Source organism: Nesoenas mayeri, assembly GCF_963082525.1.
Source record: "Nesoenas mayeri genome assembly, chromosome: 15".
Taxonomy (NCBI): domain Eukaryota; kingdom Metazoa; phylum Chordata; class Aves; order Columbiformes; family Columbidae; genus Nesoenas; species Nesoenas mayeri.
The window spans coordinates 15,443,471-15,457,485 of record NC_137559.1 but is presented as its reverse complement, the minus strand read 5'-3'; the positions used below and the strand labels follow the sequence as shown (position 1 = coordinate 15,457,485).

The 14,015-nt window shown below is 40.9% G+C and overlaps 1 protein-coding gene across 1 annotated transcript in view; it reads left to right on the top strand.

Moving 5' to 3' along the window:
• SMG1 (SMG1 nonsense mediated mRNA decay associated PI3K related kinase) overlaps nt 1-14,015 on the top strand; it is a 69,848-nt gene that overhangs the window by 28,277 nt on the left and 27,556 nt on the right. Inside the window, exons 14-29 of the mRNA XM_080353624.1 lie at nt 188-318; nt 1,013-1,174; nt 1,371-1,489; nt 2,222-2,309; nt 2,394-2,495; nt 2,917-3,057; nt 3,344-3,543; nt 3,831-4,027; nt 4,699-4,866; nt 7,092-7,246; nt 8,317-8,462; nt 9,135-9,336; nt 11,051-11,160; nt 11,503-11,650; nt 12,010-12,169; nt 13,307-13,427. Of these exons, the coding sequence (XP_080209750.1) occupies nt 188-318; nt 1,013-1,174; nt 1,371-1,489; nt 2,222-2,309; nt 2,394-2,495; nt 2,917-3,057; nt 3,344-3,543; nt 3,831-4,027; nt 4,699-4,866; nt 7,092-7,246; nt 8,317-8,462; nt 9,135-9,336; nt 11,051-11,160; nt 11,503-11,650; nt 12,010-12,169; nt 13,307-13,427 (2,350 nt within the window). The remainder of the gene's footprint in view (nt 1-187; nt 319-1,012; nt 1,175-1,370; nt 1,490-2,221; nt 2,310-2,393; nt 2,496-2,916; nt 3,058-3,343; nt 3,544-3,830; nt 4,028-4,698; nt 4,867-7,091; nt 7,247-8,316; nt 8,463-9,134; nt 9,337-11,050; nt 11,161-11,502; nt 11,651-12,009; nt 12,170-13,306; nt 13,428-14,015) is intronic.

Sequence of the window (14,015 nt, the reverse complement as noted above, 5' to 3'; positions counted from 1 at the left end):
GTTCCAGCTCTTCCTAAATAAAAACAAACTGCTTTTAATAGGCTATTTTAAAAAGAGAAAGCAAATAGTTATAATTGAGATCAGAAAATTAAATATCCCTTGAGAAGAAGTAAAACACAATACTTAACGTTATGGAAATAGGTCTTATTTCTTGTGTTCCTTTGCTTATGTTGCAATTGTTTTACAGATGTGGGCCCTTTCGCCGACTGTGTTTGCACTACTGAGTAAAAACCTGATGGTCGTTCATGGTGACATCGCAGTTCATTTTCCTGCTGTCCAGTATGCAGTGCTCTATACGCTCTATTCACACTGCTCCAGGTATGAAGATCAATACTTCACCTGTATTTTGAGAGCACGAGGATGGACTGATGTGAATAGAATATATTGTTCGAGGGCTGAATTTAAATAGGCTATTATAATCAAGCTGGTGCCCAAACTTCCAAAATCAGTTTTTACTTTCATTAATTGCAGGGAGTCTGTATCCCAGCCCAGAGAGCTTAAAATTTGGCATTTTATTCAAAGGCAGGTTAGAATTCTTGTGTTTGACTAGAGATAACTGAGGGAGAACCACTGAAAGTAAATAAGATTTACTATTTGTTTGCTGTGAGATCTAGGAGAGGTAATGAAGTGTAAACAACAGATTTAAACACAGTTTGAACCTTATTACTATAGAATGTCGTCAAAGGAAGGGAATATACTAGTTTAACTGTTAATCTGTACATTTCTTGGGTTTGATTTCTTTTTTGCTAAGCATTTGAAACCAGGTTACTGGGCTGCATGGATTAATATAAAATTGTAGCTTTGATCTTTTAGGCCAAGGATCAAAATATTTGGGTTTTAACATAATGTAGTAACTATCTGGGTGTTTATTGACTTTTGTTGCTGGTTTTTTTTGGATTGGTTTGGTTTTTTGGGTGGTTTGTTGTTATTTTTCTCCCCTCTTCTATAGTTTGAGGAATTATCCCTAATCGTGGGATGGTTTTACACTCCATGGCTTTCCTTGCCGTTTCAGACATGACCATTTCATATCCAGCAGCCTCAGTTCTTCCTCTCCCTCGCTGTTTGACGGGGCGGTTATAAGTACTGTAACCACAGCAACAAAGAAACATTTCTCAATCATACTAAACCTTTTGGGACTACTGCTTAAGAAGGATAACCTCATACAAGATACCAGGTAACTAGCTACCTTTTTGCAATAGTTACCAAAATGCTGTGAAAGCCAGGGACATTTTTAATGTTATGCAACCTTCTGTTTAAAAAATGTGAGTTATAGTCTAATGCTCATCTGTTAGGTCAAGTAGTTTAAGTTCTATTGAAAGGTGTCTTTCTGTAACTATATATACAGTGACTAATACTTTTGGTTTTTGCAGGCGACTACTTATGACGTGGGCTTTGGAAGTGGCCGTTCTGATGAAAAAATCAGAGACATACGCACCGTTATTTTCTCTCCCATCTTTTCATAAGTTTTGTAAAGGACTTTTAGCAAACAGTAAGATGTTGCATGTTTTTACTGATTAGCTGTCTTTTATGTGGCATAATTGAGTACATAAGCGACCTTGTCATGTGCCACTGGTAGTTCTAACTGCTTGTTGTTTCATTTACTTTTAGGGATGCTTCTGGTTTGTGCTGTGTAAAAACTTACACCCTCTTATCATTTTTCTCAAATGGATCCTTAACGATTACTTACACAAACAATTGCTTTCTTAAAATAATAATTTGTGGTTGTGAAATCGGCCTACCAAATATGTCAGTGATGTGCCAAATCTTACAAGTACAATTGCATTTATCAGAAGCAGTGGAACCTTCCTGTGATGTGATATGCTGGTTTGGATTGCAAAACAACCTGGAAATACAAATATGGGAACAAATGCTTTCAGTAACATAATGCTAGTAGGAGCAGTAACTTCCCAAGGCCGGGAGTTATTAACTTTGCCTTAGTTTTTTCTTACTGAGATATATTTTCTGTGATGCCAGTGTATGGAGACAACTGAAGGATTAATCTGTCAGCTGTCAGTACATGCTGATAAGTAGCATGTAGCACAAGTCACTTCTTGTTACTAAGCATTTACTTGTTATAGTACAACCAGCCAACTAAATCCAAAGTATTGCTTAAAGCCTGTGTCTCCCGCTACCAGCTATGCTATAAAAATGTCTTCAGATGTTCTACCACAACCAGAATAAAGCGTAAGTTACTTTTTCTTCTTTCAACTCCTTAATTCAGCCCTTCTGGAAGATGTGAACATTTGTCTTCAAGCATGCAGCAGCCTCCATGCCCTGTCTTCCTCCCTCCCAGATGACCTGTTACAAAGGTACTTGCACAGAATTCCGTATGTTATTTGAATTATGCTGTTAATGGAAACGTTATGACTTTTTTTGCTGTTTTGGTGATGCAGGTGTGTTGACGTGTGTCGTGTTCAACTAGTGCATAGCGGTGCTCGTGTCAGACAGACTTTTGGAAAACTTCTGAAGTCGATTCCTTTAGACGTTGTGTTAAGGTAAATTGTCCAGATTAACTTCAATACAGAGAATGATTTAGTTTCTTTCTTCAATGACATTTATCTGAAAAATAACACCAGTTGAATGTTGTCATACTGTCTTAATTTAAAATCAAAAAACATCAAGTGTATTGCTGTTTCTTCCACGTTGTTGCAGGTGTAGGAACAGTAGGTGGTACACCAAGTCATTAACAAATTTGATGAAGTGCAGCATTTCTTGTAGCAAATATGAATCCTGGCAAGGTCCGTGTTATCCAGAGCTTCAGCAATATTATGTCCTGCAATTTGTCTTAGAGGACTTAGTTGTTTCCAGTCATTGCAAATATGTGTGTGTGTGCGTAACTTTTTTTGCGCAATTTTTTAAATTTATTCAAGTAGATTATAGCCTGGGTTGTTTTTCTCCCCCCTCCTCTTCCTGCAGTAACCGTACCCACACAGAAATACAAGAAATTTCTTTGGCTATAAGAAGTCATATGAGCAAAGCTCCAAGTAATACATTCCACCCGCAGGATTTCTCTGATGTCATTAGTTTTATTTTGTATGGAAACTGTCACCGAACTGGGTAAGAACTTTTAAAATTGAAATCCGTGGATGCTGAATTTATAGTAAACAATTTAAGCTGTATTTAGTTTAAAATTTGTAGTTACCTTTACAAATTACATTGCTTTACCTTCATTTCTGACTTCATTAATACCTTCAAATGCTCACCCGTTTGCTTATTTGCCTGTGATTACCACTTGGAAATAATCCTGTGAGAGGTTTGTTTGAGAACAATAGGGACCCGAAGTGTGTGAGTATGAACGTGTTCCCACATGAGCTGGTGTTAACGTGCTGATGTTTCCTTCCAGGAAGGATAACTGGTTAGAAAGATTATTCTATAGCTGTCAAAGGCTGGACAAGAGGGATCAATCAGCCATCCCGCGGAACCTGCTCAAGACTGATGCTGTTCTCTGGCAATGGGCTGTCTGGGAAGCAGCTCAGTTCACTGTTCTTTCGAAGCTCCGGACACCTCTGGGCAGAGCCCAAGACACATTTCAAACCATTGAAGGTAACGTGAGCAACATGATTTATTTTCATGTGTGTTTATTTTGGGAAGAAGTTGTGCAGCTAAGAACTTCATGTCCAACTTGAGAAGCACAATGGTTTTATTTTTCAGTGATTGTAGATTTTTAGCACAGTTTTGTCTGACACATCAAGAAATGCAATAGCGAAGAATATTTGCATAATGATTATTAACTTTTCAGAGATTTTACTGCAGCATTGCTATCCCTTGACACATTTAAATAAAATATTGTCTGGTAACTCTTTTCTTCCATGTTTTGATAAAATGTGTAGGTATTATTAGGAGTCTTGCAGCCCATACATTAAATCCTGACCAAGACGTTAGCCAGTGGACTACTGCCGACAATGACGAAGGACACAGCAACAACCAGCTCAGGCTTGTTCTCCTTCTGCAGTACCTGGAAAACTTGGAAAAATTGATGTACAATGCGTACGAAGGATGTGCCAATGCCCTCACCTCTCCACCCAAGGTTTGTCTGTCCTGCAGCGCTGATGTTGGTTGGAACAGTCTGGTTGAATGAACTGTGGATTTGGGTTGTTCATGTTTTAACCATGGAACTTCAGAAGAACTCCCAAGTCCAAGACTCTGGCTTTGAATTGGGCTTATTCCTGGAGAACATGTGAAAACAGGACTTCTTTCTGGAGTAGTAACTTGTGTAGAGCTACGAATCAAGTCTGTTGCACCTCTGATTTGTAGCAGTCACTTTTATTAGTAGCTTGTCAGCAGTCCTATTATAAAGTAACACAGTTATCTAAGGCTTTAAGTTGCTTCTTGAGGAATATAATTGTTATTTATAAAAAACATACCCTTCTGTGTGGTCCTCACTGCAGAACATTCTTCACTGTCCAAGTTTAATTATTGGACTCTGATGTGATGGTAAGATATAATTTATAGCCAGTTCATGTCAAGATTTTCAGCTTGGCAGTGTGCCTGGCCAGTTGCGTCCTGCACAAGACTTCAGACCATCTGTTTTAATAAAATTCAAAATGTGAAGTTTTACCTGTTTCTTCATGTCTCAATTTAAAACGCATCTGAAAAAAAGAAACCTGTCACAACTTTGTTATAAATATTAAGTGCTTTAACTATTCTGATTCCTACAGAAGAATGGTATTGTAAAATATATGTTTTCTGTCTTTAAAGGTTATCAGGACGTTCTTTTATACTAATCGTCAGACGTGCCAAGACTGGCTAACGCGGATTAGACTTTCTATCATGCGAGTTGGGTTGCTGGCTGGCCAGCCCGCGGTGACCGTCAGGCACGGCTTTGATTTGCTCACCGAAATGAAAACTAATAATAGTCTCTCTCAGGTACTCTTCTCAGACTATGTGGACTTTTGCACAAATATTCCCATGCTGTTCTAGGGGAATTAAACTAAGTCAATCAGTGGTTATTAAACCAACTGGTTTGTAAAAGATTGTGGGGAGGTCCCGTACAATTGGAAATTGGCGAATGTTACCCCAATCCACAAAAAGGGCTGCGAAGCTGACCCTGACAACTCCAGGCCTGTCAGCCTGACCTCGGTGCCTGGCAGGGTTATGGAGCAGATCATCCTGAATGCAATCACACAGCACCTTCAGGATGGACAAGGGGTCAGACCCAGCCAGCATGGGTTTAGGAGGGGCAGGTCCTGTCTGACCAACCTGATCTCCTTTTATGATCAGGTGACCCAGCTGGTGGATGAAGGGAAAGCTGTAGATGTGGTCTATGTAGACTTCAGCAAGGCCTTTGACACTGTCTCCCATAATATACTCCTGCAAAAGCTGGGAGCCCCTGGCTTGGACAAGCGCACTCTCTGCTGGGTTAAGAACTGGCTGGAGGGCCAGGCCTGGAGATTGCTGGTGAATGGGGCTGCATCCAGCTGGCGGCCAGTCACTGGTGGTGTCCCCAGGGGTCAGTGTTGGGTCCAGTCCTGTTTAACATCTTGATTGACGGTTTAGATGAGGGGATTGAGACCATCATCAGCAAATTTGCTGATGACACCAAGTTGGGAGGGAGTGTCGAGCTGCTGGAAGGCAGGAGGGCTCTGCAGAGGGATCTGGATGGACTGGAATAATGGGCCGATTCCAATGGGCTGAAGTTCAACAAGGCCAAGTGCTGGGTGCTGCACTTTAGCCACAACACCCCCCTGCAGCGCTCCAGGCTGGGCACAGAGTGGCTGGAGAGCAGTCAGGCAGAAAGGGACCTGGGGGGACTAATGGACTGGAAGCTCAACGTGAGCCACCAGTGTGCCCAGGTGGCCAAGAAGGCCAGTGGTATCCTGTCCTGTATCCAAACCAGCGTGGTCAGCAGGCCAAGGGCAGTGATCCTTCCCCTGTGCTCTGCATTGGGGAGGCCACACCTGGAGTGTTGTGTTCAGTTCTGCGCCCTCAGCTCAGGAAAGAGATTGAAGTGCTGGAGCGGGTCCAGAGAAGAGCAACAAGACTGGGGAAGGGACTTGAACACAAGCCCTATGGGGAGAGGCTGAGGGAGCTGGGCTTGTTTAGTCTGGAGAAGAGGAGGCTTAGAGCTGAGCTCAGCACTCTCTAGAACTACCTGAAGGGCAGTTCTAGCCAGGTGGGGATTGGGCTCTTCTCCCAGGCATCAGCAATAGGACAAGGGGCCATGGGCTTCAACTCTGCCAGGGGAAATTGAGGCTGGCGATTAGAAAGCAATTCAGTGCAGAGAGAGTGGTCAGGCATTGGAATGGCTGCCCAGGGAGGTGCTGGACTCACCGGCCCTGGAGGTTTTTAAAGTGAGATTGGCCATGGCACTTAGTGCCCTGACCTAGTGAATGAACTGGAGTTGGACCAAGGGTTGGACTGGATGAGCTCTGAGGTCTTTTCCAACCCAGTCGATTCTGTGTTATTTAAAGCCATGTTTTAAACTGCTTCTGTATTGATGGGCTTTTGCGGGAGGTTGGAGATGAGGATGTGCTGTGTGCATGTGGTCAAGTCCCATAGAGAAATGAATGCTATAGTTTGTTCACTATTTGAATTGAGCAATTTTGAGCAGAAGGTTCTTCTTAAACCTTTTTAAAACTTTGTATTGGTGTGAGGCCTTCCCGAGGTTGTGCAGGGTCTTTGCTTACCTGTGGGTATGTGTAGGAGGGAGGTGGATCCTGAGTGTCCTTCTGGGAGGAACTAGCAGGTAAGTGCAGGAATAGGGCGAGTGGATCAAGTGTTTAAGCCTTTTTGGAAAGGTTGAATAGTTTCATCAGTATGTGACTTGCTTTGCGTAAACATTTTTACAAAGGAGATTTGCTAGATATTTTATTTACCACTTCTTTATGGGTTCTCCAGGTATAGACCATCATGTCACGTTGCTAACAACTGACATTCAGGCTGTGAATTCCCTGCGTATCCTCTTCCCTTCTCCAAAAGCACTGGGATGGATGGATATGCAGAATATTAATAGTATTAACAGTGGAGCGTTAATACTTCACTTGTGGATGCATATAACGAAATATTACTGTACCGCTTCCAAATATTTAACTGTGTCTATAGCTCTTGTCGTATATGAGATTAGCTAAGTAAAGCTTTTGGTTTGGCTTTAGGGAAATGAATTGGAAGTGACAATTATGATGCTGGTGGAAGCGCTGTGCGAGCTGCACTGTCCCGAAGCCATCCAGGGCATCGCGGTCTGGTCGTCAGCGGTGCTGGGGAGGAGCCTGGCCTGGATCCATTCCGTAGCTCAGCAAGCAGAAGGCCGGTGAGTTTTCTCACATCACTGGATGCTACAAACACGGACGTTATTTTCCTCCTTATGCATAGTTCTGCTTCTTAATCTTGTGGCGTAAATAAGTCTGATCTAATTTCTATATCAATTAAAGTCATTGTGTTTTGCAGAGATACCTAATGCATCCAACATTCTTACGTATTTTAACTTCTAAATAAATGACCAGGATTTAACTATAAACAGCATTCCTAAGCTGTTTTTTTTTTAGTTGTTCCTACACAGCAATACTGTTTTTGTATTGTGTTTAATTTTCTATTGCAAAATATTATTAATTCAGATACTTTCTAATGAAGTTTCTGACAAACGGCGTGATCTGATTACCTGCCGCGGTTTGCCAAGAGAGGGACTCCGAGGGAGATGCCTTGCAGTTTTAGTTCAGCTTTGAAAAAGTGGCTTCTATGGCTGTTGAAGTAGAAACTTTGGCTGCAGATACAAATAAGTGGGTTAATGTTCCAGCTAGGGTATGCCTTCATTTTGATGTTTTCACCTCCTGAAGGGAATGCATCCTTTTATCTCTACGCAATGAAAAAGAGCCACCTTTCATTATTTACCTGCCATGTAAAAAACCCAGACAAGACCGAAAAATGAGGTTTTATAGCTTTTTCCTGTTTTCGTTAGATTCCTGTAAATAATATGCATCTTTGTAATATCTGAGAAGTTTCTCAGAAGTGTCCAGTCTAAGGTATAAATTGGTGCCCTAGATCCAGTTTTGCAATCATCTGTTAAATGATATGTAGCTCATCAGTATCTAGCTTTACTCGTTCAGGTTAAAAGCTTGGCAGTCAAATACAAAACTCATGTATCTCCTTCAACCTGTACTTGGTTTGAAATTGGCATTAAAACCTGAACAGAAGAACTTATATACTGTGCCATAACCTGGAAATTCAACCAGTAAACTTGTGTTCCGTGTTAATCCCTTCCTTTTGCCAAAGGCGCCGTCAGCTTTTTGAGCATTGTGGTAAAGAAATGTTAAATATAGTCGATTTACCAGAAAAGAGAACTTGTTTTTATCAAATGCTGACGAAGTTCTTAAACCATTGAAGGTTTGAGAAAGCAACTGCGGAGTACCAGGAGCACCTGTGCTCCATGACGGGGATGGATTGCTGCATCACGGGCTTCGACAAAACTGTGCTCAAGTTGGCCAATTCCAACAGCGTCAACAACGCCAGCCCAAAGCATTCCGTCAATGGTCAGTATTTAGTGGTTTCTTTTGAAGAGAAATAACTGTTTCATAGCTGTGTGTACATACAATCAGAACGTGCAATGGTATAGCTGTGGTAATTATAGCGTCTAATTCTTAAACCTGAAAACCTGTTTCCATCTGCAGTTAAACTGAGCTGCTTAATGCCCTTGAAACCGATGTTATGTGTAGATATGAGGGGTTGCAGTACTGAGGTCTAGCTGAATGAGACTAAAAATTATAGGTAAAACATTTTGTAATTTACTAGTTTAGTTCTATACTACTTTAGATCATCATAACTGAAGGCTTAGTATTTATGACATAACTGTATCATGAACACACTAGTTAGTCAGAGCTGTTTAACTGCTGAGACTGTTTCAGTATTCTGTTTCATCTTTGAAAAGGGATCTTCTTTGTTCCTAAATTAGTTCTTTTTTTCCTGTTTTGATGCTTCTTTTCAGCTGGGGACTAAATTTTTTTAAAACCTCCTTTGAAAATGTTCTATTTTTTTAATGTATAAGTGGAAGATGAATACTCTAAATCTTATGTAACTGATTTAAAAAAAATATGTTTTCTTGGCAAAAGAGGTAGAAATTACATTTGTGTAATAGAATTGCTATTTTAAAATATATAAGCATCAATGTATATTTAAGTATATATACTACTTTTTTCATTTCACAGGAGAAACTAGAAAAACTGTTCTGAGTAAGCCAAGCGACTCGTCCCCGGAGGTGATAAACTACCTGGGGAACAAGGCGTGTGAATGTTACATCTCCATCGCTGACTGGGCTGCGGTGCAGGAGTGGCAAAACATGGTCCACGACTTGAAGAAAAGCAATAGTAATACCTCAATCAACCTGAAAGCAGATTTTAATTACATAAAGTAAGGGCATAATGAAGGTATTCAGCGGTACCTTGGGTTCAGTGTCTTAGAAGGGAAATGTTAAAGTTTTATGGATTTTAGAAAGTGATTGTCATTGAAATAGGGGCGTGATGAGGTTGTGTTCTTAGGAGGGGAAAACTTGGCCCTGATGTTTACTATCCATACAGATAAGTAAAGAGGTAACGTGATTCTGAACAGTTGCTGTGGCTTTCTGGCTACTGAAGCTTCCTGGTATTACAGAAATATGTCTTTTAATTGAAAATAGAATATATCAATTTCATTCTGCTTCTATTGGCAGAAGATAAATCCTTTCACGCAAATAGTAAAAATTAAAATGCCTGTCAGTGGTGCAGTTTGTAAAATTACTTTAATTCATTAATTTAATGTAAAAAGTATATTAAGGTGGTGGTTGTGGCTGCTTAAACTATTTTTTTTCATTTTTTTAAATAGAATTTAGACTTGAAGTTTGTGCTTTTATTTCCTAACCCTCAATATTTCCCGGTTCATGAAAAAAATATTTGTGGCATTGAAATAGTCCTTCAAGGTTTAAGAATCCTTTCCATTTCATTTGAGAACTTGATTACTTTCCATCTCTATAATCACAGAATGGACTGGGTTGGAAAAGACCTCAGAGCTCATCCAGTCCAACCCTTGGTCCAACTCCAGTCCATTCACTAGATCATGGCACTAAGTGCCATGTCCAATCTCAGTTTCAAAACCTCCAGGGCCGGTGAGTCCAGCACCTCCCTGGGCAGCCATTCCAATGCCTGACCACTCTCTGCACAGAATTGCTTTCTAATCGCCAGCCTCAATTTCCCCTGGCAGAGTTGAAGCCCATGGCCCTTGTCCTATTGCTGATGCCTGGGAGAAGAGCCCAATCCCCACCTGGCTAGAACTGCCCTTCAGGTAGTTCTAGAGAGTGCTGAGCTCAGCTCTAAGCCTCCTCTTCTCCAGACTAAACAAGCCCAGCTCCCTCAGCCTCTCCCCATAGGGCTTGTGCTCAAGTCCCTTCCCCAGTCTTGTTGCTCTTCTCTGGACCCGCTCCAGTAAACATCATAAAGTCCTTTTGGCTGGAATTTCTTGAGTTGAAAATAAAAGCATAGAAGGAGGCTTTGAAATAGAATCTTGTGGGTCTGAAAAAGTGACTGTTCTTGGAACCATCAGGTCTTCTGTATTCTGAGCCATCAACCTCCTTAACCTTTCAGTGCCTTTTTTGTGCAGTTCTGTAAAAAATCTATAATGCCCATATTATTTCCTTCAGGCTGTTAAGCAATATAAATTTTTGTATAATGTATGACCTGCACGATATTCTGGTGTTTCTGGAATTTGAAATGAAGAGTTGAGACCATGGCCTCATGAAATTCTGCCCCAAAACTTATTTTTCTTTGCGTAGTCGGGGTTAAAAGAAGTGTTGGATTTTTGTTTGCTGTTAAACTCTTCCAAAGTCGACCTTTTTCCTCCTGCCTGTGCTAGAAGAATATTATGTATAGAGTGATGAAAAGCCTCATAGCTGATGAGGTGTGTTTTCCTTTCACTTGGATATTGAATTGCCCTATTGCACTATTGTCCTTTACTGCTCTCTGTAAAAACCGGGATTAATCAAAAGGGCTTTGAGCTAAGCTCGAGACTTCCTCCCTTGCTATGTAATTATAAGTTAGTTAGCAACTGGTATGAAGTAAGAAATGTGAAAATAAAACTGTAACTTGATTTGCAGATCTTTGAGCAGCTTTGAGTCTGGACAACTTACTGAATGCACTGAACAACTAGAATTATTACCAGGAGAAAATATCAACCTGCTTGCAGGGGGATCCAAAGAGAAAATAGGTATGAATGCATAAGTTTATGTTACTTTAAATACAGAAGTAACTATTCATGTATCTGTGTCTATAAACAACAGACTGAAATTCTTCATGCAGTTTTGCTGTGTTCAGTGGACTGACCGTAATCTTTACGAGTCGAGCTTCAAAATGATTGGTAGTGCTCATTCTAAATGTCAATACAAGTGTGTTTTCTGGAGTTAACGAGTCTGTTTCTAAGTAATTTATCATCAGTTTCTAATATGAATAAACCCATACACATATAGATATTAAAAACCTTTCTTGCTTTCTCAAACGATGACAAAATGTGACAGTTCTAGTTGATTTGAATTGTTGAATCTCCTTGCAGACATGAAGAAGCTCCTCCCCAATATGCTAAGTCCTGATCCAAGAGAACTTCAAAAAGCAGTTGAAGTGCAGCTTTTAAGAAGCGCCGTGTGTCTGGCAACAGCTGTGAACCACCCGGAGCAGGAGCAGAAGTGGCAGGCCATATCTGAGTAAGCTGGAATAAATGGAATATACTGGGAAAATCTGTTCTGCTTTGTTAAACCGAACTTTGTGTAAAGTGTGTGCTTCAGGGCAGTTTACTACTGGTTTTAGCTGTTGTGAGTGATCAGCTTACTGTGGAAAAATAAGGCGATGTTTAACTCGGAGATTGTGTAGTTCTTTGAGCTGCTGAAGTTTTGCTTCTTGTCAATTTATTATTAATAAAGTATCATATGGGAACTTGTGCGTGATATTGCAACATTTTCTCCGCATCTCTTGAAGCTGAATTTGCGTTTTCTTTTGTAAATTTGATATCGCTGTTTACTCTGAAAGTCTCACTAACAAAACCGACCTGAATATTTTCTTTCAGAAATGTGATCAAGTACTTAAAGCAGACATCCCGGATCGCGATTGGACCTTTGAGACTCTCCACGCTCACGGTGTCGCAGTCCTTACCAGTGCTGAGCACTCTGCAGCTGTATTGTTGCTCTGCTTTGGAAAATACCGTCTCCAACAGGCTGACATCAGAGGTACCACTGCGTGTTTCACACCTGGAGTCGTGTCTTTCTCCATCTCATGTCATGAGCTATTGAGTATAGAAAACTCATTCATTGTTTTGGCTATAGTGAATCATGCTGTAAAAAGACCACGTTTAGTTTTTTAGCGTGCCTTGACCCAGGTTATTTTAAATTTACATCTCCGCTGGGCTGCTTTCTATAGTTGTAAATATACCATCTCTTTCAATTACTTACAGTATTTTTAAAGGTTCATTGGCAGCTGTTTTTTAGAGAAGTGTTGATATATTTTTGCATTGTAACACTTATTCCTACAACACACACGTGTAGTTTACTTTTAAAATATTTATCAAAAACCAATTACTTCAGCAAGTGAAAACTCACCGTCAAGCTTTGACCAGTGTGCATTATCTAGTTCTGATTTCTAATTATGTTGTTCAGAAAACAATTTCACTTGATTTTGAGCTATTGTGTTGTCCTCTCAAAATGAAGCATATCTTTCTAGAGTTGCATAAAACATATTTCACAGAATCCCAGAGTGTCAGGGACTGGAAGGGCCCTGGAAAGCTCACCCAGTGCAATCCCCCCATGGAGCAGGAACACCCAGATGAGGTTACACAGGAAGGTGTCCAGGCGGGTTGGAATGTCTGCACAGAAGGAGACTCCACAACCCCCTGGGCAGCCTGGGCCAGGCTCTGACACCCTCACCGGGAACAAGTTTCTTCTCATCTTTCAGTGGAACTTCCTGTGTTCCAGTTTGCACCCATTGCCCCTTGTCCTGTCACTGGTTGTCACCAGAAGAGCCTGGCTCTATCCTCCTGACACTGCCCCTTTCCATATTGATCCCCAGGAATGAGTCCCCCCTCAGTGTCCTCTTGTCCAGCTCCAGAGCCCCAGCTCCCTCAGCCTTTCCTCACACGGGAGATGCTCCACTCCCTTCAGCATCTTTGTTGCCCTGTGCTAGACTCTCTCCAGCAGTTCCCTGTCCTTCTGGAACTGAGGGGCGTTTTATTAGTTTTACTTGCATTTTAATAGTTAAAGAGTGTTTACTAATACAAATAAGAATATTTCTTATGCGCTAAAATGGTCTTTTGTCTTGATAAATGAAGATACACTTTAGTGACAACTGTGCACCCTGTGCGCCTCTTCCAGGACTGTCTCATCCCTCTCTTCAACGAGGCTCTGAGGTCGTGCAAGCAGCATGACGTGCGGCCGTGGATGCATGCGCTGCGCTACACCGCCTACCAGAACCAGCTGCTGGGGAAGCTGAAAGGTACAGACGCTCTCAGTTTAGCATTAGGAAAGGTAAAGGCAGAATCTGAACTGAAAGCAGCAGCGGTGTCTTTTTCTTTTATTTAGATGCATTTAGTTTTTACAAGCCAGGTTTTGGTTATTTAGGTGTCTTGCTTTACAACTAAAAAGAAGAAATATCTTCTGAAAGGCTTAGCAGTTCTATATTAAGCTCTTCTAATCGCGTTTTACTTGCTCATCTCTTCACACTTTAAGTGCTTTCGCTTTTAAACACTTCAACACTATCAATAATGGGTCTTTAACAGTCATAAAAGCCATTTAAATGTGCAGTATAATAAGGGGTAGCGGGAAAAAAAGTTGTATTGGGGGACAAGTAGATGTCTTAGTGAAGAAGAATGCTTATACTGAATAAGTTACTCTTTTGCCCAGCAGAAAATCTCTGGATGTATATTCTTTGTTTCAGATGGGGTATATAAGTATTCTAGGCAGAAATGAAGTCATCTAAATTTCTGAAGGAAGGGTTAGGAAATACAGAAGAGCTGAGCAATTTTTTACTGATGGCCACATACAGAATACCTTGGGCAGAAAATGTCTTTATCCCCCCAGTGCA